Source organism: Triplophysa dalaica, chromosome 11 (assembly GCF_015846415.1).
Source record: "Triplophysa dalaica isolate WHDGS20190420 chromosome 11, ASM1584641v1, whole genome shotgun sequence".
NCBI lineage: Eukaryota > Metazoa > Chordata > Actinopteri > Cypriniformes > Nemacheilidae > Triplophysa > Triplophysa dalaica.
This window is the reverse complement of record NC_079552.1, coordinates 5,431,284-5,454,742: the sequence shown is the minus strand read 5'-3', so window position 1 is coordinate 5,454,742 and position 23,459 is coordinate 5,431,284. Positions and strand designations below refer to the sequence as shown.

General features: G+C 37.9%; 3 protein-coding genes across 5 annotated transcripts; all 3 read right to left on the bottom strand.

Annotated features, from left to right (window-relative positions):
* Nucleotides 1-1,043: 1,043 nt before the first annotated feature.
* On the bottom strand, nt 1,044-13,268 carry syt16 (synaptotagmin XVI). 2 transcript variants are annotated; one of them, XM_056760376.1, is made up of 7 exons: nt 13,059-13,268; nt 9,344-9,520; nt 5,873-6,085; nt 4,169-4,479; nt 3,444-3,881; nt 2,583-2,766; nt 1,044-1,954 (listed from the first exon to the last, which is right to left on the bottom strand). In XM_056760376.1, the coding sequence occupies exons 1-7, from the start codon at nt 13,069-13,071 to the stop codon at nt 1,641-1,643; spliced, it is 1,650 nt and encodes a 549-aa protein (XP_056616354.1). In that variant the 5' UTR covers nt 13,072-13,268; the 3' UTR covers nt 1,044-1,640. The 2 variants fall into 2 exon arrangements, with proteins under 2 accessions (XP_056616354.1, XP_056616353.1); XM_056760375.1 differs by lacking the exons at nt 9,344-9,520; nt 13,059-13,268 and adding an exon at nt 8,481-9,325.
* A 618-nt stretch (nt 13,269-13,886) lies between these two features.
* Nucleotides 13,887-17,986, bottom strand: LOC130431805 (snRNA-activating protein complex subunit 1-like). 2 transcript variants are annotated; one of them, XM_056761003.1, is made up of 10 exons: nt 17,733-17,986; nt 17,366-17,525; nt 17,099-17,239; nt 15,625-15,732; nt 15,367-15,516; nt 15,235-15,279; nt 15,072-15,134; nt 14,800-14,935; nt 14,420-14,494; nt 13,887-14,337 (listed from the first exon to the last, which is right to left on the bottom strand). In XM_056761003.1, exons 1-10 carry the CDS (start codon nt 17,861-17,863, stop codon nt 14,285-14,287), a joined length of 1,062 nt encoding a protein of 353 aa, XP_056616981.1. In that variant the 5' UTR covers nt 17,864-17,986; the 3' UTR covers nt 13,887-14,284. The 2 variants fall into 2 exon arrangements, with proteins under 2 accessions (XP_056616981.1, XP_056616980.1); XM_056761002.1 differs by having other exon boundaries at nt 13,890-14,337; nt 15,364-15,516.
* Nucleotides 17,987-20,491: 2,505 nt separating this feature from the next.
* LOC130431917 (interferon alpha-inducible protein 27-like protein 2A) lies at nt 20,492-23,064 on the bottom strand. Its single transcript, XM_056761137.1, has 5 exons — nt 22,955-23,064; nt 22,830-22,871; nt 22,567-22,667; nt 21,004-21,064; nt 20,492-20,793 (listed from the first exon to the last, which is right to left on the bottom strand). Exons 1-5 carry the CDS (start codon nt 23,061-23,063, stop codon nt 20,705-20,707), a joined length of 402 nt encoding a protein of 133 aa, XP_056617115.1. The 5' UTR covers nt 23,064; the 3' UTR covers nt 20,492-20,704.
* Nucleotides 23,065-23,459: the final 395 nt, after the last annotated feature.

Sequence of the window (23,459 nt, the reverse complement as noted above, 5' to 3'; positions counted from 1 at the left end):
GGTACATGAACACCATTAAATCTTACGGGAATACGGGCTAAAATACACTACATCAAATAATATTATTATATCGGTAAATAGCTTCTGGTTTGTGGTTCAGTTGTATTGTAATGGAAACCGTTACGATTTGTAAATTCTTTTCAGCAAGGGTTGCCACTGTGTTGACGTCTGTAAATGTCTTAATTAATTAAAAGTCTTTTCACTCACAATACCAACTGAAAAAAATTGACACATTAAAAGCTCTTAAACTGTAGTATCCCTCACATCTCTGAGTCTAATTATCCCCCTGGAGCATTAGCGATTCTTCCACTCCCTTAAGTACACAGTAGAGGGTGGGAAAAATAAAACACACACACTCTTCTGGTAGACAGCTTCAGACACCCTGTCAGTCTGATCCAAGCAGCCCGATCACCAGATGAGCGATCATATGGTGGTGGGTTAAAGTCAATTGTATTTTTCTTTGGCAGAATGTCATCTACAGCATCGTCTATTTTCACAGGTTTGAATCACTGTTACACCAATACATTACCATTCCAAAAATAACAACAATACAGCATGGTCAGTAACGGTTGCATTTTAGATATATCTTTAATGACTGACAAAAATATAAAAAAAATTCTTCAAAACCACTGTACTTGAAAGCATGCAGAACAGGCACTATTGATTCGAGAACACACAGATCATCATGCATCTCAAATGTTCCAGAGCTCTCCATGCTAATTTGTAATATCACTAGCTATAAATAAAAACTCCCTATGGGTTTGACAGGCACTTTAAATGCATAACGTCATTACAGACATGCAATACAAAACAGTTTGGTCACAAGTGGACAGGAAAATAATTTAGACTTGCGGTTTCTTGGACATACATAAGTATCTGTGTGGTGTACAGACAATGAATGTAGGTTAAGGTTGGTGACATTTTGGGCAATAAATTGTCATTAATTATATACCCTAAGCTTGTTTAAACATGAATGATGACCACATGTGGGCTCTTTACTTTCCAGCATTAAAAATATGTCATTACAGAAGAAAAGTGAACCGGAGAGTAAAGCCATTTATTTAACTCCCTGGCTGTAAATTGCAGCATGTTTTGAACAGGTAATAACGTTTTATTGCAATCACCAAAATAAAATAAATGAAAGTGCACAAGTTCAGCAAACAGCTCTCAGATCATAAAATGTTAGGTCTCTCAAAACCTCTATATCACACTTGGCGTGGGTCTTATCTTGAGGTTTTAAAACATCTTAGGAAAGGCATTTAATTATTTCAAATCTGACCTCCATTCTTGAAATTGCTAAGCGACAATTACTGATGCTAATGTGTTTTGATTGGTTGCTGCAAGGGGCCGGAGTAAGTTGTTTGTATATTACATTGTGAGGTCATTTCCTAGATACCAGATAAGGGCCTGTATCAAGTTTTCCTAAGGAAAGGCGTGTGTTCTTTGTGTTTTTACGTGCTCACAATATGGCATGCCTCATCTTTGTAACCAGTCTCTGTTAAAAATGTTTTTTCGTTGATCTCAAGAGTATACTTGGCCTCATTTTATATGGTCTATCTCCTTCCCATAGGAATATCCTCCCGGTCCAACACAGTAAATTATATTTCCATCAAATGGAATCTTCAAGTTCTCTCTCTTCTCTAAGCCTCAAGTAGGGTGTGCCAGCGGCAGACCTGCTGGTTTCCGCTTTCCTTCATGTCCTGCCAGTGAAGAAGTTCTTCCTCTCCACTACTGTTCTGGCCCAGAGCCACCCAGCCAATCATCTCCTTGCGTTTCATGTTCTTTCGATTGTACATGGACACCATTAACGTGACGTCAGAGAGCTGGAAGAGCGCCACTTGGAAGACGAACGTCTCCTTGAAGACGGGATTTGGCTGACTGCGACGGATGGATGTCTTACAGCGGGATATCTCTTGTCCCATAGAGTTCATCATAGTGAGCTTACCAAATGTGTCTAAGAGAGAGAGAGAGAGAATGAAGAATTTGTAAAGAAGGGAACTGATCGTAAGCATATGCTCATCTGTTAATCGCTTTGGATAAAATCTTCCATCATACATAAAAATGTAGACCAGCAAAACACAAAAAACATTTCCTTACATCCTTTACAAAGTAAATCACTTCACACAGCTCATTTCTATTGATATCTGTGTGTGTGTGTGTGTGTGTTTGTTTTTCTCCAGGGGTGACTCATCAGGATGACGTGAGCCGAATGCGAAAGAGAATCTGGTGTTCTTCGATAGATTAATTGCCCTGTAAACTCATTCACTGACAGCATCGCTGTGACACGTGACTCTGTGACAGATTAACACTCCTGGGGACTACACAATGGGCCGATACCTGACTCTCAACGGCCCTGTAATGTGCGAGAATGACACACTCAAAGTGTCTTTTTATTTAGCGTGCCCGCGTGTGTCAATGTGCGTTTTTGTGTAGAAGATATTTATCGCGGAACATTTGCTGTATATCAATATCAGAGATCTTTACAAAAGGGTTATTTGCTCAAGAGTCATTTCTGGTGCCTTAATGATGGCTCCAAGAGTGCTTTTGAACCCGATGTTATGTACTTGTGTGAATGTGTTTACCTGGAGGTCTGTTGACCGCAAAGTTGCGGAAGTGGCTGCCTTTAATGATCTCTACAGACAGCCGTCCTGTGGTGGCGTTATATGATAAACCCAACAGCATCTCAGGATTTCCACCGTGGGAGACGGACTGAGTTGAGGAAGCACTTTCGCTCGGTGTAATGAAAGACATCTCTGAGTCTACTGTCTGCAGAAGAGAGAAGGGATAGAAATAGTTTAATTTATTGCCTCATTTTGCACAACAACACACTATAAACAATATATTTTCAATGTAGTCTTGTTTTGATTTTTTTACTGCAGTGTATAATATGGAAAAATAACAAAACCATTTTTTTCCAGAATTTACTATTTACTGTATATGTACGTGTGTGAGTAAAACGATATTCATTATTCATTATCTGAACTGGTGACAACATTCCTACAAAATTCAAGATGAAATTGCAATTTACTTTTATTTTACATTTATATATTACAATTAACAAACGTTATTTGGCCCAAACTTAACTTCCGTTAGACCTCCGCAAAGAATCACAGTTGAGTAGTTAATTCAATACAATTAATATACAATAAAATATTAATATCAATTAATTTTAATATAAATTAAATCTAAAATAATTCGGGCCAGGCGTGTGCGTCCAATGGATCCATCTACATTTAAATTATATTTATAATATATTTTATATATATATATATATATACATATAAACAGTACATATGAGAGTTTGTTAGGTATCAAATGTGGCCACAATAATAGTGTAATGAAAATCTGACATTGTGACAGGCCTTACTGATGCTTTAAGACGGAATACATTTTCATGACTTTTCTTTGATTTGGAGTCAAAACTTAACAAACAACATACACACCTTGAGATTACTGCGAGGTTCCAACACCAATGTGATCTCAAGCTGATCTGTATGTCTCAGTCTGCTCAGACGGTACAAGGCCTCTCCCATCATCCTATCTCTGTTCATCTTCCCCAGTGCATACAGACGGAACCTGAGCATTGAAGTACCTAAATCCCCTGGTTCTAGATGCGAAAACCGGAAAGTCTCCTCGAACCTTGGCGTGGACCCTTTCTGTACGGCCGTCTTGTGCCGCTGACGTTTCCCTGGTAACATAACCACGCGCACCTGCCAGGAATCCATGCCACTCCGTGTCTTGTCTGGAATGCCTTGGGCTGTTACCACGGAGACCAGGAGCCTGTGGGTGTCAGCCCTGTAGTCGAGGGCAATGATGAGGTCACCGCATTTGGAGATGTGGTGAGGGGAAGAGCTCAGAGGGTGGGATGGAGATTGCTCATGCTGTCGGAGAGCATGTTGGAAAGGAAGAATAAGTCTGTTTACTCTCATTTATTATAAACATACGTATAAACAAATATGAAGGTGTAGATGCTGAAATGCATTTAATATGTACAATCAAATAATAGACTGCAAATATTGCAATTAAATCATTGTTGGTTACATTACGGATGCTCTTTATCCATGTGAATCAATTACTGCTGGAATTGGACATTTGGGTGCCTTGCAAGCACAGGTCAACGAAAATAGAAACGTCAGCATTTTTAAGTGCTGACCCACACATCACACACCTCAGGGCTACATGCAGAATCTGTAGCCTCAGTATTGTCAAAACCATAATTCTCCATCGCCAGGCTCTTATGTGGTGTTTGCCGCCCCATGCTGCCCACCCGACTGCCTTCATCTCTTGGTAAGGCCTCAAGACCATCCGCTGTGTCCTGGGAGCCAACAGAAATCTGCTCAGCCATTAAAGAGAGTGGGTCTGTTGGGGTTCGCCGCTCGGGTAAAGGGCTCTGCGATAGGGGGTCTCTAGGCTCCGACATAACACGCCGTCTGGATGAGAGAGGATCTTGAAACCCCTGAACACTGATTCTCTCCGTTTCTAAACAAAGGCAGAAAAATGTTTTCAGAGCTAGAAGAGTTTCAAAAATCATCCTGGAAAAAACATTCAAAGTTTCATTTATGAATTGACAACTCTGCCATACAGGTAAAGCCACAGACTCTTCGTAACACACACCCATGGCAAACACACGCAGAAAACGTTAAACGATTTTATTGAAACTCTGGCATATGTCATAATTGTAGAACAGGGCTCTTTGACCGTTCAGACTCCACAGGGCTGAAATTCGACAGATGATAATTATAGTCATTTAATGCTTTGAGTGCTTGTTCTACAGTACGTGACTCTGTGCATTTCACTGAATGAAATCTCATTCAGGGAACAAACTGTTCTACTCCAGAGCGGCAGCCAATTAACCGCAGACAGGTCCGGTCGCTCTCTTTCCATGGCAACCGGAAAGACGCTTTTCCACGGCAACTGACGCTGCGAGTCACATTCCGGGAAATGTAGCTTAATACGGGAAGAATTCAATGGACACGTGCAATCAAATCTGAATGTTATAGTTGAAATGGCTCGGCACACGTCACACGGTACAGTAAATCAGAGATGTTTACTGAGCATTAGGGGGTTTAGAAGTGATGTGACTGGCAGCAGCAATTAGAAACGTCTGCATTATACATTCAGAAATGCAGATGATACATCACAGTTCAATTATTTAGTGAGTTATACTTTAATACATTTTTTGTTATATTTCATGAAAGTCTCTTTAATTTTAAAGGGACACCTTTTCACTAGTTCATCCCAAACTAAAAAATCTGTCATCATTCAAACACCCCCGAATTGTTCCAAATCTGTTTACATTTATTTTGTGAACAAAACAGAGTAGAACAAATAAATGTATAAAGCAAGGACCGTTTGGTTACAAGCAGTCTTCTAAATATACATGTATGCAGATTTGGAATAATCTGAGGGTGAGTAAATGACAACAGAATTTTCATTTTTGGGTGAACTGTTCCTTTATGACCTCTTAGAACCACTTGAATATTGCCCTGATTTGGATCTGAATTTAGTCTTACTCTAGATCTTGTATTACGGCCTTTTATAAAAGACCACAGTCAATTACTAAGTAATGTTTCTATTTTATTGTTAATGCACTTTGGTCAAACTTTGACTAACATCTCATGAGTTCCGCAGAACTGAGCAGATTTGAAACCATGAGACTGAGAAAATGACCTAAATGTAAATCGCACTTTAGGATGTTTTACTCTCAAAACCACAACTCTGACCTCAAGTCAGGGATGTTTTCAAAGGATGGTTAAATATTTAGTGAGATGGACTTCATCTATATCATGCATTCAGAAGTATGCATGTTCATTTATAATTATTTGAGTGCAGGAACACTCTGCATGTATATACAGTATGTGTGTGTGTGTACCTTCGCAGTCAGACGGCTCTGTGCTTCCTTCCTCCTGGTCAGACTGCAGGGGTTTAAATTTGTGCTGTTTCCCCGGTGCATCCTGGGTGTTGAGTTCCATGACTCCAGAGCGGAAACTTTGTGAGCGAGAGACAGAGATTTCAAACTGCTTTGCTAGTTCATCCTCGCTCTCCGACGAACTGGAAATCTCACCGTCATCACCGTAACTATTCACTGCACACACGTGAATCCCAGAACAATAGATGACAAAGTTAAAGTGATAGTCCATCAAAAATGAAAATGCTGCCCTCATTTACTCACCCACTTGAAATTTCAAACCTGTATGAAATTTTTTATTTCGCAGAACACAAAAGCACTTCATTTAAAGAACGTTGGTAACCGAGCAACGGCGGTACCCATTCACTTGCATTAGTTTTGTGTCCATACAGTAGAAGTAAATGGGTGCCGCCGTTGTTCGGTTACCAACATTCTTTGAAACATCTTCATTTATCCTCTACAGAAGAAAGAAAGTCATACATGTTTGAAATGACAAGAGGGGATAAACTAGAAATGTTAAGAAAACTCAGCAAGATACACAGATCACAAAACCTGTGCTATTTTTGCCAACTTCAACAGTGCAGGAAAAACAGTCAGTGCTATATGGGAGTAGTATGAATATATTTTGGACATACTGCGTCCGCCATGTTTTATGGACATGTGTTGTATTAACAACAACCTATAAGTGAGTGTTGATAAAAACATAATTTAGTCACGAGGAATTCAATTATTGGCACTTACATTAAAACAAACGTCCGCCTTGAAGTTTTCAACTATATTTATTTAATTTACTTTTGAAATTTGCTCCTGTGGCATCATGGGATAGAGAAGTGTCCATCCGATCCACACTCACGAATCTTGGCGGAAGTAATAGACCATCCTGCTATTTCTCGCCTACTGTTTTTTGCATACTGAGGTTTCGGACATACTATTCATGACTCAGACTATAGAGTATGGAAGTGGGCGATTTCGGAAGCAGCGAGAGAGATGGAAGGTTGTACGAAGATGAATCAGACACTGTGGTACTTTTGAAAGGTAACGGAGTGTGTGTGTACTTAATCATAGTAAAGTAGCAGATTAGACTTTAAATGTTTTCCATGCCCGTTATAGCTGCGCTTCCATTCATTTTGCTTAATGTTCAATACATCATTCACTCACACATATCAGTTCAGCCCAAGTGGCTATTCGGGAAGCAGCATAGGAGGTTGCCATGGTTATTTGCTCCTCAGACTGAAGTGTTGTTTTTCGGGGTTTTTTCACATTCTACATTTTAGGCGACAGTTTTATGGATCATTTTTGTATCTATAATCAATAATAATTCTTAATGAACCTTTGTGAGCAGTAGGACAAAGATAATCACTTCTTTACTGAACACAAAGACCGTCCTTCTTTCTTCATCTTTCTCAGGTTGTACGACATAACCATGGCAACAATTTACTGGATGCATACCTATTGACTGATAAGCGACAAATACGCTCCCAACATTTTTAAAGCCTGAATTATTTTTCCATTCAAGCCTTTTAGAAATGTACAACATTTTTCAAATGTATTAAAATGTACAAAGATATAAATATACTTTCAGAATTTGAAAACATTTCACCATCTAAAGCTCAATAGAGCTTGTTTATCGACATCGTGCCGTGTTAAATGTTGGGCCATCTTTGGAGGATGGCTGCTGGTGCGTTCAATGCAGTGTTTTGTTTTTCTTGTTTGATTAGGAAATATAACTATGGTAGGTCGGTCTTGCTGTGTTAAAAACTGCAATAGCATAACGCAGTGTCATTCAGGAAAAGCACATGGTTCTTTCACTTTTGATTTCTCCATATATCAATCAAAACAAGAAACAGTACATATCAAAACAATAATGGCAGTGGAGTCCTATTCTCCCAAGATGGTGGCACCACAGCACATGCAAAATAGGGTGTGACGTCAGCTTCACATCCTCAATATCAGAGAGGAGTGTGTTTGACCTGTGTGTGTTCAGTGTGTTCGTGTGTAAATTTAATCATTCTGTTGTTTGTTTTAGAAGGGTGGGTGTTTTCAGTTTACCTACTTTAATAAATATAACAGCACATGCATGTAAATGTGCACGCACACACACACAATGAAAATAAAAAATTTAAAACCAGATCCCAGAGACCAGTTGCTCTTCTTATTATCTTTCTCAAATCAATTACATTTAAAGGACATCAAATGGATATGGAAGTCTTCTCAGTCAAAAAAGCTAGAAATCTCTCAAATGTTTTCATTAAGAGTTTCAAAAGAGATCTCAACAATGTCACAATCTGAGCCACGATTTGCCACACCTACAATCAAATGTCAAAATTATTTAAGATTTCAATATGAACTCAAACATTTCACATCAAATTAACAAGAATCTCATATCACACCTCTGTACTCTTAATGTATAATTTAAACAACTGCCTAATTTGTTTTTCTTTTCATTCCTCCTTATCAATTTTAATACTTATTGAAACTCAACTCCATTAAATCTCCTGTTCAATCTCTAATACTGCAACCCCTTTTCCCCTGGGAGATTGACAACTGAAATGAATTCTGACCTCAATCTTACCAGAATTAGAACATTGTGAAGCAAAACTCCTCCTGCTCTCCACCTCATCTAGTTCCTCTCTGATGGGTGTGAGACGTTCACATGAGTGGCTGGAATCAAACGTGCTGCCCAAACCACGCAGTGCCAGCTGATCTTGAAGTGCCTCTAGCTTCTCCTGTGAATCCATCCTGGAAACATCCGCTATATCCCCATTAACATCGCTCACGTTCTTCCCTGAATCGCCATCGGAGTCCACCTCTGAACAATAACCTTCCACAGAGACCCCAGCATCAGGGGAGTGGGATACCTCAGAGTCAACACCTCCATTCTGACCGATGCTGCGGAAGCTATTGGAGATGGCGTCTGAAACCTGAGCGAACCACGCAGAGAATGCTGGGATACCTGACTTAGGAACATCTGCCATTCTGTCAGGTTTTAAACTAATTCAGTAAGTTGCCAGCACGGCATGTAAAAAACATAACTATTCCAATTGAAGCTCCTGCAGGAAAATATACCTTCAGTCAAGCCCGTTCAACACCATTTGAATGCAGACCGGGTTTGTAGCACAGTCAGGACCTCATGTAGGACTGACGGACAGACCTACTGAATGTTTGCTAAGGGAGCCGCTTTTGAAATACCACAGCAGAACACTTCCTCCAACATACACTGTGTAATTTGTACTGTGTGTGTCCGTCTGTGTGTTGTACACACGCTGTGTGTCACCGAAAGGTGCAGTGTTGACTCATGTGAGTCAGTGTGTATCACATGTGTTTGCCAAAAATGAATAGAGAAAGGTACAACCCACAGAACACATAGAGATGAGCACTTACTTACTTCATCTCCATTTACACAACATATTAAAGCTGTTCCAATATTACACTCACCCAGTCCCTGGTGTATCCCAGCCCGATCTCTTCGCTTACGGCGACTGTACTGCTCGAGGCAGGGCAATCCTCCCACACGGGCGAAACAGAGTTTCTTATTGATGAAGAGAAAGAGTATGGCCAGCAAAACGACAAAGATGCCCACTGCTGACAGAAAGCCAACCGCCTCAGGAGTGACTGGCGAGGGAAAACACACAGATACACACTGTTCAGACCACACAAAACACACAACTTTAGTATGCTAATTTATTAATAGTGTTTTAATTTTCTGGAGTTTTTCGTTTGTCACGTTGTTTTGGCATCTAGTGATGAGGTTGCAAATTGCAACCAAAGGCGCACTCCACCCCTCCCTTTTGAAGCACTACAGCAACTGAAAGTGGACAAACATCTTCATGTTTTTGTTTCTTTGCCGAAGGAGATAACGTATTTACGAAACAAGCTCTGTAGAGCAGTTTGTTCGTTTAGGGCTACTGTAGAAACAACATGAATGTCATTCAAGGGGGCCTGCATTGGGAGTAGATGGAAATACCTCATTCTAAGGAAATAAAAAGAATGCTTCGTTTTGAAAGGTCTTTATACACCTCTGAAGACATAGGTATGTATATTATTTTGCATTTGTGTCAATAGATCCTCCAAAAGAATTACACACAGCACCTTTAAAAGTATGTCTTTAGTTCATCCAATCATCGCTGTCTCACGGAAACCTCAAATAGCCATTTTCAGATTTGTCTGTGGGCTTTAAGCAGGGCTTTTCAAATGTGACATTACAGTGTTAAATTATAAAAATACAGTGTAGCTTTGTAAACATTTGTAGCTTTGAGGATACAAGGTATCAGCCAAACAGCAACAAATTAGTTTTCACAACTTTGCATGTCAAGGCTTAATTTACACTTCACATAATTCTTGAAACATTACCGGTTCCCTGCACGGGTTTTGTCTTGAAAAGTCTTATAAGCACATGGCTTCTCTTGAGAGCACAGATTGTGTCTGCTGTAATATGCACATAATTCTTCAAAGATGCTTTGAAGTGAACACTTCGGGTGTAAAATGAACCATTAATGTGCATAAGAGTAGTTCTCTAGCCTAACAGGGCAGACTCCTCTGAATTCGAGTGTTTACATGTGCGTGTTAAAATAAAAGAAGCTAACCAAGGTTGCATCCAAGTCTACTGCACACACAGCAACTGATTCTCTGTGTAACCTTCCAGACAGACACACTTGACGATGCAGAGAAAATAGGCAGCTCTCACACAATATATTGGACAAACGTGAGAAATATGGTCATTACAACAAGCATACTGGAAAGAGATTTGCGGGGAGGTGACATGCATTTGTGCATGAATTCCCTATTCAAAACCAGCTGACCCTGATTTTGGCACTTTTCTGCATGTATATGTGAGAACACGATGACCCTGTGAGCTGAGAAACACACGCACGCGTTCACATGGACCTCTGTGCTGCGTGAGCCAGATGGTTTCCTTGGAAACAGCTCAAGCATTCTGTAAGGACTGATTTGATTATGGCTTTGAAAATATAAACACGCAAGTTCACGTTGCCATGGATTTGCTGTTCTTTACACTCTTAAAAAAGGTGCTTCAAAAGGTTCTTCATCTGAAGAACATCTGAAGATCCTTTCTGTTTTACAAAAGGTTCATTGTGGCGAAAAAAGATTTTTAAATGATAAAAAAGGAAGAAATAGATGGTTCTTTAAAGTACCTTGGTCTTTGACTGAATGTTCTTTGTGGAACCAAAAAGGGTTCTTCTATGCCATCGCTGTGAAGAACCTTTTAAGCACCTTTATTTGTAATAAAGTAGTACCATTAGTACCATGTTGTACAATTCATTCATTTAATTTCAGTTCAAAATAAGGATAGAGGATTTCCATCTTTTCCCCCAAAACTGCCTTCAAAAAGTATGCAAAATTCTGAAATACACATGGTTTGATTTGCTGCATCTATGGTTTACAAACACAATATATCCCCAACTAATGCCACCCTACTAAATCTCGGCCATTTCCATCACTGTATATTCTTAAAAATACAAGTGTACATCTCCATAAGTTTTTAAGTTTGTGATCAGACGTTTTACGTCTCCATCTACTGGTTATTTACATGAACTGAAGACTTCTATGTAACGTGCAAGGACCACTTGACTATACAATTTCCCAGTTTTAATTCAACTTAAAGTTTTGATCAAATTAGATGCGTTATTAATGTACAAAGTCAATTTCAAGGTTGTCTATAATAAGATGTAATACCAATCAAAACATTGAATTAATAAATTTGTAGTTATAATACCTTTTTACAATGAAATTTCCGAGTTTGCATTTTAGTTAGCAAATCTCTCAGTTTAACGCAACAGTTTTACACATTCTCTCTCTCTCTCTCTCTCTTTGTATTTAACATTCTCTGTCATTAGTTAATTACTTTCAGGATGTCTGGGCTCCTAATTTCTAAAGAAACTTCCTGTTGGGCTCTAACTCCCTTCCTGCTCCCAGAAACAAACTGATAAAGTCTTATTATATAAAATTCTTGTCAATGTTCCATCAAAATTGTTTTTATAATAAATAGAAAATATGCCTCTCTCCTCCCACAAAGACGGGACAGCTCAGTAACAACCTGGTCTTCACGAAAACTAAAATAAAATTAAATATCAAGAAACAGGCATGAATAGACTTAATGATATTAAGCATAAACTTCTGACAAAACTCTTCAAAGATTATTTAACTTTTCCTTCATAATCTATATAACAGACAGGTATATGTCACTTTTATAGCAAATAAAAAACACCATCCAAATAACTGTAAATCTTGTTTATTTACTCTGGAATATATGCACAGTTACTGCTTTTCTGAGACACACACATACTACATGAGATCACAAATCACCCTCTTTTTTCACAGGTGGATAGTTCATGCAATAAGAAACAAGTGGTCGACACTATACATAAAGCAATTTAAGTAAGGCAGGACAGAACTCGCACACACACAAACCAACACATACCTTCTGCTCTGTAATGTGAATTAAAAGTGAATAATCAAAATAATATTCATAATATAAATGAATTAACAAAATAATATCTTTTTAAATAACGAACTAAATACTGAATATATGCCGTAAAGATATCCTAAAAAGTTTAAAAGCAAGCAAATCCAAACAAAGGAAAGGAAACAGTATTCAAGGAGCACAAAAACAAAGCTATTTTGACATAGGCCTATCCATATACAACTACAATGATGGTGAAATTTGTAAATAGATATTTATTCTAAATCACTTATCATTAAAAGCGAATTTACTTAAACATCCATTCTTACATGTGTTTGTTATAATTCTTGGGAACACAATGGAAACCAGCAGGTGATGAAACGAGAAGACGCATAAATCGTGGATGCGCATGGCCAACAGCACAACACGCATCGCTTAACACACTATACATTTTCTTTCCGTCAAGTTTATAATTGTCCTGTCTGAACCGTCATCTCCCATAATCCTGTGGTGGAGAAGAAATGAACCGTGAAAAAATTACAAGAACGACGATGTTAAAGATGATGCTGGTGTTGCATCTCTCCATCCTGCCGCAAAACCAACCAACTTGCATTTCTTACATTTAGAATCTTATACTGTACATAACGATATCTGATCAGACATGAACACAAGCATTTCCGATCGGTATGGGTTACGATTTTCTGTCTCATTGAAATATCATACCATACTTACTATCAGCTGCCATGGTCGCGTCGCACTGAACCCTTCGCGTCAATCACACCCTAACGATTAATGTCCATCATATCATATCATATCATCATACGTGTAAAGCGCCGTAGAATGAAAGTGGTCCGACTGAAGGTATAAGGCCTTGCAAAACGACTGGAAACAGCGGAAAAGCCCACCGGGACCCTCTGACGAGCAGACATATGAGCACGCTAATGTTTGTGAACGAGGACGCGCTGCGCGTTCGGGTCCTTTCTCCAGCGCGCACACGGCCCTATGAACCAGATTGAGCTATAGAGCTCTTAATGCTCACCAACATTTAAGACCGGTTATAGATAGACAGATATGAACTCCATACTGATATTACTTAGGCCAATGTTAAAAAAAAAAACAATTATATAAATATACACATATACTACAGCTTTCCTGTAGCTCAGTGGTAAGAGTATTGCGTTAACAAGGTTGTGGGTTCGAGCCCAGGGGATTGCAAATACCTATGTAAAATGTATAGGATAATGCAATGTAAGACGCTTTGGTCAAAAGCGTCTGTCAAATGCCTAAATGTATATGTTCCTGTAAATGTTCTACTGGCTGGTCATGACTACCTGCTGTAGTAATATATTTTTTGTTAATTGTGCATTTTTAAAGGGTCAAAACCCTTTAATCATAGGCACTTTTCTAGCAAACTATTCATCCTGTGTTTGACCCTAACTTGCCACTATAATTTACATTTGGCAAAGCTGTGCTAATTATCATATGACCCTATGATTTACATCAACAACAGAAAGACTCTGAGACGGAGATGATAAAGATATTGATAAAAACAGGCAGTCGAATGAGGGCATCAATAAAACCGTCAGGTTACAAAGACCTGAACGAAAGGCATGAAAAAAATCACACGACTCTCTTTCTCTCATCCGGTGTGTACGTGTATTAACATGAAAATGTAAAGAAGACAAAAGTATAACAGGGTGGGCTTAACATTAACACTGGATTTTTTTTTATTTCTCATGCCCTGGATGCTGTTCAATTCAATTTTCAATCTTTTTTATCATGCTCCATACAATAAACCACATTATCATCTAAAACACTAGTAAAACAGAAGTAAAATCTGTGCCTTTCTTGCACACGAAAGGTATTTGGATACCAAATATTCATTAAAATGTTAAAACAGCAACCTTAATAAAATGTACATTCATTTCATCCTCCAGCCTTGTTTTTTCACTGAACTTCTACGTGACATCACTTTCTGGTTTTGGGGTCCATTTGAATTGCTTCTTTTTCTCTGAGGAATAAAAACAAGGCAGATTCAGATCAATCATGAGCTCTAATTGGTTAATTTGACTTAATCCCGCCCATTTGCTTACCTGTCACCTTATCTTCTTTCACTTTACTCAAATTCCACAACCGAGTCGCTTTTGTCAGTTTCTCTCTCTCAGTTCCTGGGGAAAAGTGGCAATTGTGAGTGCCTTTAGATGCACGAGCACCAATCACTTAACATATTTACTTTTAAATCTTATTTTAATTAACAATGTGCAAGTCTATAGTAAATAATTCAAAATTTTACTTTACATACAAAACTCCTGTCGGTTTTTTCAATATGCATGACATCAAGAACGAAGAGTAACCATATATTTTCACATCTGACGACAATGCTGTATTTCCACTCTGTCAAATGCTATAATGAGCTGGTTTTGGACTGTGTAAAATGTAAATCTTTCAAATATTTTGAGTGGACTGGAGGCACCTTGAATCTCGAAACGTAATTGCGTGCGATTTTTAAGAGACGGGGGTCTCTTCTTCTTTGAAGAGGTGTTAGGTGTGTGATCTCCATCAGCTGATAGGACCAGCTGTGACTGTCTGTGACGTCGGCCCTTGGAGGCCTAGAAGAAAATGATGGAAATGTTAGAATCCAACCAGATGTGTTTGTTACTTTTGTTTGTTTTGCTTACTGTGCTGCAACTGTGACCGTTTTAACAAATAATTCAAACAATCTCTTGTGATTATGTGCACATTTACCTCCATAACTTGCCCATAGGATCTAGATTTGATTGAAGCTAACAGCTGGGCTCTGCGGGTGCTCTAAAGACAGGAAAAAAGTTAAAGAACTGCAAACCAGCTGTTAAATAAGAACATTGCAATAGCATAAACCGAAGTAGTGACAACTTTGCAAAGGTCTTACATCTTGATTTGAAGGCCCCTCTCCAGTATCCAACTGCTCAGCTTTCTAAAAAAACAAGCAAAATTAAATAAAGACACACAAGATATGTAAAACAAAGATGTACACTTAAAAACAAAGTTATAAACACACTACGGTACGATTCTCCTGCCAGTTGGAATAAGTCAGGACAGCATTATTTAGTTTGCAGACCAGGTTCTGTTCGATAAGGTTGACGTTCGAATCAGAATCTGTGAAAACAGCTTTCTTCAGAGTCTCATAATGCTCATGCACGTTTGCAAGTTCCTGTAGAAAAAAAAGGAAAAGAAATGAACATACCAAAATACATGTCAATCAACACAATGCAATGCACCACAAGGCAAACGTCTTATTTTGGTGGAGAATTTTGGTCACCTCTAGCACATCTGTAGTGACGAGTTCCTGGATTCGTGTTGGTGGATCAACAAACTCTTCACAGATTTTCCCCCCCTTTCCATCTTCCCTCTTCGTCCGACATAAGAGCTGTGAACACATTAAAGGCTGTTTTAGAGGCTTTTATTGTGTTTTTTGGGTGTTTAACAATGGATGTTTATGTTTCTAATAAAAAAAAAACGCTTTATATTTCCAGTCTATTGTTCATCGCTGTCCCTCTTGTAACTAAACGACTGGATCTTTTCTGGTCTATATAAAGTCCCTCTTTCCAAAACGCTCCCCAGCTGACCAGGGCTTTTGTGATTGACTTCTGCTTCTCAGGCTTTGTGATTGGTCGGTGCCCCTCTCAAGTGTATTCATAAACTTTGGCTTTAAGCAATAAACAGTTAAAATGACGTCAACTTCACTTTATCAGTTAAAAACATGCGAAGCGATCAGAGAGATCATGAATTTCTTTCCTACTATGGCAAAGGGAATGACAGAATTGCATCAGACCGGTTATATTAATTAACACTAATAACAGAAGCGTTAGTTTTGCATTTTTATATTGGACTTGAGTTGGATATTAAAAGAAGCAGATTGACCAGGAGACATTTGCAAGACGGACTTCAATGACGTTTCATAGAATTGTTTAAGAGGTATATGCACACACACACACACACACAATATCAGTGTATTACACAGAACAGGTTTCATAGCCAATGTTTAAGTCATGGAAGGTGTTATTTGAGCGTTCGTTAACTTAGAATGTGTGTAGCTGAATTCTTATTACCAGCTGTAGGACTTTGTTGAAATTGAAAGTAGTTTTTTCGCTTAGCTCAGTCGTAATGGTTTACGATTTCTGTAGTCATTGAAAAGTGAATTCTGTTAAAGACAACATCTCGCTTGGCACTGAACTTTGAGCTTTATCATTTTGTAGGTATTGTTCAGAGGTGGAAAATAACAAATAACATGTACTCGCGTTACTGTATGGAGTTTTTTTTTTTTGTACTTGTACCAAGAGTACATCGTTGCAAATTTTAGATAGGCAACCTCAAGATGTTTATAACAATGTATTAAGAATGTAAATAATGTATTTTTTCATGTTGATATTAGGCGGTTAACTAATAACCCAATGCTACACAGTCCGGTGTGTTTTTGTTATGCATGCATCTTTTACACTATTGTGAACTGCGCAACGATCAGTCAAGTCATCTACCACTATTAACTTCAACCTGTCCAGCCTAGATTGGCTACATCAAATCGCATTGCCTTAATTGCATAACTGAGGCTTGCATGCACTTTACATTTACACATTTGCCAGACGCTTTTATACAAAGTGACTTACATTGGTTTATACTAGCCTGAACATTTTTTTGGAGTATTTGCAATCCCTGGGATCGAACCCGTGAATGCCATGCTCTAACCACTGAGCTACAGGATTTTAGATCCATGAAGATCAGTCATATTAACCTACCATTGTCGGCATGGCTGTGAAAAGAAAAGCTTTATCGGACATCAGCTTTTTAAAGATATAAACCACGTCATGATGTTGAGCGTTCTCTGCATCCTGCTGAAATTGCAAGACATCCTTCCAGTCCTTCAGAGCAATCCGGATCTACACAACACGTAGAAAACAGGTTAAAAACGGCTCTAACATTTTGCAGTACATTAATTGTACATAGTAAAAAACAAAACAAAATATAGACAGCAGGCTGTAAGAGAAAGTACACATCATGTACACCTTTTCTTTGGGAGTGCAGAGCTGTGTATGGAAGAGACCGTAGAGCAGATAAAGACCGCCCACTCTGATCTGGAAAGTGTAGGGTGGGTGGAAGTATGGAGACACAACAGACAGAGCCAAACGAGCGAAGTGTCTTCTCTCCTTAGGGTCTGGTTTACCACTTCAAAGAGAAAGATATCTATAAACCCTTGTGCTTTAAATTTTAACTTTTATTTTTAAGCAAGTACATTAGAGAAAAACAAGTTGCATCAGACCGCTTGCATATCATTTAAGATACACAAACAACTCTGAGTAGCATCTATGCGAGTGATTTATATATCATTAAGGTTCAACAAATCAGCAATTTGAAACCGCTTTACAAACTTACTAAAATATGCTGTTGAAGTTAATGTCCTTCCATATCGCTGAAAAGCGCTCGAAGCGAACTGACTCGGTCGCTTGAAAACGACCAAGCAGCTCCTCGCAGTCGGTCTTTAACGGTCCCCTGAAATTATCCATTCTTTCACTTAATCAATATAACATACATATTACAGTGCTAGTACGTTTAAAAGTTATAAATAACTAAAATATTCTCATTTGTGCTCATGTGTGTAGTGTGTTTCTTTCTCTCCTTCGCTTAGACATAGGGTTACTTTAACCGGTTTAAACCTCATTACCGCCACCTAGAGTTTCGGCAGTTTGAGTGCTTTTTTTTACATCCTCCAGTGTGCCAATTTCTCTCACAACACATTTTTACAACTTTTTTAATTGCATCTTATGAATACACACGTACTATACGAACTGTATTCTCAAATAATAAAAATGCTATAACACTTCAAATCTCTTGTTTATAAAGCGAATGTTATATTTGATAACATAACAATTAAATATTTTGAAAGAGGATGTGGCTTTGTTTAAGAAAGTGTATATGAGTTTTTCTCTGTGCCTAGATGAACAAATAATATTTAAATAACACAGCAATGGACATTCCATAGAGAATGGTTTAAATATATAGTTTACCAACAGGGCCGACCCAAGCCTACAGGGCTATAAGCAGAATTTTATTTGGGTGCCCCTGTTCCCCCAAAACGATCGACTATATTCAATGTTTGATTATTTGCATGCACACTTCAAACTTTACGCACCCAATTCTATTAGTTGTGGCTGTGTTTGGGAATGCCATAACAACACATAAACCTTTCATTACAAGTGTATTGTGATTGTCAAAAACATTTGATAATTTCATTACTTACAATTTTATCTGAACTGTCCATTTAAAATTTGAGCAAAGACCATATAAGCGTGTGTTATTTAATGTTCAATGGATTTAACTATTTGCAAAATTTAAATATATCTCTCTTTATTTTATTTAAACCACAACCTATAACCCTTTAAAGCCACACGGTCCTTGATGATGATTTAATCTTTTTTTTAAGTTTTTTTATTTAGATAACAATTACATTCATTTAAATTAATGTATAATATGCACACACAATTATTCTTAACCTTATCCCAAGTAAAACGCTGAATTAACAGATAATTAGAAATTACATAAATCACGTAAATTATGTATTTTTCATCAAAATCAGCATTTTGTCGTTTGCATCAGTGAATACTGTCGGGTGTTCTACATTTCTTTCGTTAAACACTAAAAACAGTTGTCAAATATTAAATGTTTTATTTTATAGTTATCTTGTGTTGCAAAGCACTCTTTCAACTTTTAAACCATGGAGATGGTGGTCTAGTGGGTTAAACCACTGAACTGGTAATCAAAAAGGTTGCTGGTTCGATCCCAGCAGCCACCACCAGTGTGTCCTTGAGCAAGACACTTTACTCCATGTTGCTCCAGGGGGATTGTCCCTGTAATAAGTGCACTGTAAGTCGCTTTGGATAAGAGCGTCTGCCAAATGACTAAATGTAAACTGAAGCGTCTTTGCTGAACAGGAAAAGATGTGACAGTAGCGCCATGCTCTTTGATTTGATGGTCACTGCTCGGCTCTGTAACCAGTAACTTCCCCCTTTATTAATTTGATTGGCCACCTGACTTATTTTGAAATTGACCACAGAGAAAATTGTGAGAAAATGCATGTCGTGACTATACCGAAAAAAGATGTAAATTCATGTGCTCTTGGGGCCCCCTAGTGGCGGTGAGGCCCTAAGCAGCCCGAAAATTCGCTTGTACTACCTTGTCAGATTTTTTCTTGTCAGAAAATGTATTTTATCCACATCACATCGACAAAATAAACATCTAGGATGATTTTACAGTGCAAAATAACGCGTCAAATTATCCTGCTAGTTTAAAATGAACACATAGAATGAGTTTACAGTGTATATACCCTATCAGATTATTATACAACATAAAAGAAAAAAAATGTTGGATTAATCTAGAGTGCAAAACACCCTATCAAATTGTCCTACCAGTAATGAATAAATATGCAGAATGTTTTAACAACGAAAATAATCTATCAGATTGTCGTAGCAGTATAAAATTAACAAAATGTCGTAATTGTGATGTGCGCATTATAGGACAGTTTGGATGAAATTTCAGGACACCGGCTCTGTTTACCCAAAACTAAAAAATGTTTTATCAATTACTTACTAACATGTCATTCCAAACATGTGTGACTTTAGAATGACTTCTTTCAGATTTCTTCTGTTTCTTCTTCAATTTGGTAAAAATTACAACATCCTTTTGTCTCCTTTTCAAACCGAATGTTTTTTTGGATGAACCGTACTATATATGAATTTTTAGTAAGAACATATTTTTAAGATTTATTAGAAGGCTTATCTATCGCCCTTTTCTGATACTGACATTATTCAACTAGGCCTAAAAGTGGACTGCGGAGTTTTCATGTGATTAATTGAACGCCGATTGCTTATGAGTAAGAGCAAAAATGTTTAAAATAACATAGTCATGTTCAAAAATTAATTAATTTTCATTCTTTATAATGCTTTTGTATCTGTGTCATCTATTATCCTTATAATTGATTTTTTTCCAGAGATTCTTTATTATAGATGTAAATAAATCTAAATTATAAATGCACATGTAAATTTGGAGAATGCGATGTTTTGGGAAATGTGCTTACAATGTCATTAAAACAATGGCTTTACATTACAGTGTGCACTGTTAAGTGGCATTCTTAATAAATCCACAAGAGACGATACTGTATGATAGGAAGTATTTTATTTGAATAATTTGAACTGATTCAATTAAAAATTGCAGTAACAATCAATGTAATTATTTTTATGTTTGGCATTAAATTACTAGTAAGTCAAACTGATCTATTACAAATACTAAGATCATCTAAATTAAGATTAAGATAGATTATTTAGCACATCGACACGGCTCCTGCATGCACATCAAATCAGGATCGCAGCCAGAACGCCTCCCGCGCCACTCCCGACAGCCCCGATCACAGTCTGAGCTGCGAGGGGGATACCAGCAGCACCTAAAAACCCAACAAAGATAGAATCTTTAAATGAAGAATTTTGTTTAATTCGTTAGATCAGTCATCGCATTAAAAATGTACATTTAAAACTTCCTACGTTTTTTAAGGCCTATTGATAATGGGAAATAACTGATGTTTTTACCACTAAATTCACATAATGGCTTTAAGATTCAATACTTCCATGGTCCATCTTCATGACTATAAACTCACCTGCAGATTGAAGAACCGCTACCACAGATCCAGCTACGACCCCTCCTCCGTTAGCCACAGCCAGGGGCGGAGCCAGCCGATTTTGCCGGGGCTTCAGCCCCGGATGTTTTGAGTGTAGCCCCGATTCCCGAACGAGAAAAAAAAAAAAAATCCCTTTTTTTTTTTTTTTTGAGCCTATGTAAACCCGCGAAATCATAAGTTGTCCTATTTGCGCTTTGGCTTTGCACGTACTGCATAGTGCATACAGCCTGTAAAAATAGACCTTAAAAATAATCTAGCCTAGAGTATAGGCTACATTTATTTGCTGTCGTTTCTTCCTGTTGAATATGCAGCAGGTAGGGGAGGAGCTAGCAGCAAAGTCAAGTGTCTGAGAGAGTGTTGTTAATAACGACAGACAGCGGGCAGGAAAAATGAAGCAAACGAGACTTTGGGGATTTTTTGGAAAGAAGTCAGTGGGTAAGAATTCATTTTTTTTTAATCCTTTAAATCTAAAGATCATCATCTGGATGTCTTCTTTCACTGTATGTCTATTTGTTTAACTAGCTATTAGGGTACTAGCATCACTTGTATGTTACTAGCATCTGATAGAAGTTAGTAGGGGTGTGTGCCAAAAAATCGATTCACAGAAGAATCTAGATTCTCATTTGCAACGATTCAGAATCGATCTGAAATGTCCAATAATCGATTTAATAAATTAATTAGGGCTGGGCAAATTAACGCGTTAACGCGGGCGGTTCATTTTTTCAGCTTAACGCATTAAAAATATTTAACGCAAATAACGCAGCGTCCGTTTTTATATCCATTTTGCTTAGCGTTACATGATCATCACGCTTATTCATGTAAATACTTCCAAGCGTGACAAGACACAAGAGAACGCGCTGTATGCCAATGTCCTGTGTGTGTGTGTGTGTGTGCGTCTTATGTCAGCTAATCAAGGGACACACACACACACACACACTCCACGCACAGACAGACTCGCGTCAGTTTCCTGCTCACAGTTGCTCACCTGCTCGAGTTCTCTTTTGCTCTTGAACAAACAATAACATAGAGGATTTTGAGTATTCTCATATCAGGAGTCATAATTAGTTAAATAACGTCTTAAATGAACTTAAAGAGTTGTGAGGAAATGAGATGCGCGGGACATCGCGTGAGATGCGCGGCTGTTCTTAAAGTGACAGGAGCACTGATGATGCCTGTCATTAATGTTCATCACAGAACAACGGGAACAGAGAAAATTGAAGCTTTAATGATGATTCATCTATATTTAATTACTAATAATACTAATCATATTGAGCATAATGTTAAAGATGTATAATGTTATCATGCTCAGTTGAGCAATGGTTATGCTCTTCATATCCAAAAAAAAGGTTGTGCTCAGTTGAGCACTGAGAGGATGTTAGCCTGCCTTGAAGATAATGTTAAAGATGTATTTTGACTGAAAGTAAAGTGTTACTGACTGTAATAAAAAAAAAAAACCTCTTCGAGTGATCCCTGTATTTGCATTAAATGTTCTGGGCTAAGCCCCGGATGTCCTTCAATGCTGGAAACGCCCCTGGCCACAGCTGCAGCTGACATCATGGAGGAGGCAAAAGAACTGGCAGCAATTCCTGCACCAGTGAAACCCACTGCGCCAAGAATCAAAGGAGCCGCAATAACTGTTGTGGCTACAAAACAAGGCAATAATAAACTTGCTGGTTTAGATAAATAGATCTATGCAAATAAATAATAATAATAATAGTTATTCTTTTGCATAAAATTTAACACTTTTTAACGTTCAAATCTTCTGTCGTCTTTAAAATTTCTGAATACGTTTTTCCACTTTTTACCTCCTCCCGCAGCCATCGCTGTTGCACCGATTGCGTATGTTACTAAGAAAGAGAGAGACAGGAGGTATAAACCGCTTGTCAGTGCAGGATAACAAAAAATCAGCAAGTTAGTATAGCCTACTTACAGAGTCCCATTTTCGTCCTGTCTCGTTGGCTGGGATGAGGTATCCGCTTCCAAGTGGTCTGCTTTTCTCTGAGGGAGAGCTTTAAGCTCTGCAGGCGGGTCCTTCTCATGAAACGAAACTGTTCCAATAGCATCTGGCTGCAGACGAGATGCACTGTCAGACAAATGCACTGTCACATGCACGCTCTAACGTATTTCACGAAGTGAACTGTAAGATTCTATTAAATTTTTTTTAAGGTTACTGCTTTTTAAGAGTACCGTGAATACTGTTGGTTCGGTTCAAGGCCAGGTATTTATTATAATTATAGCTGAAATACATTAATGAGCATCTACACTAATAATGAAAATACATGACTAAATAAAACCTTTCTTTATATAAAAATAATTGTTCTAATATTCATTTGTTTTAAAATTGCAGGTTAGTTTTGTTGTTTGAAATAAAACATAATTTATTATAGAAAGAAACGTGAAGCATTTTAGAAATAATACTAGGGAAGTTGTTCATT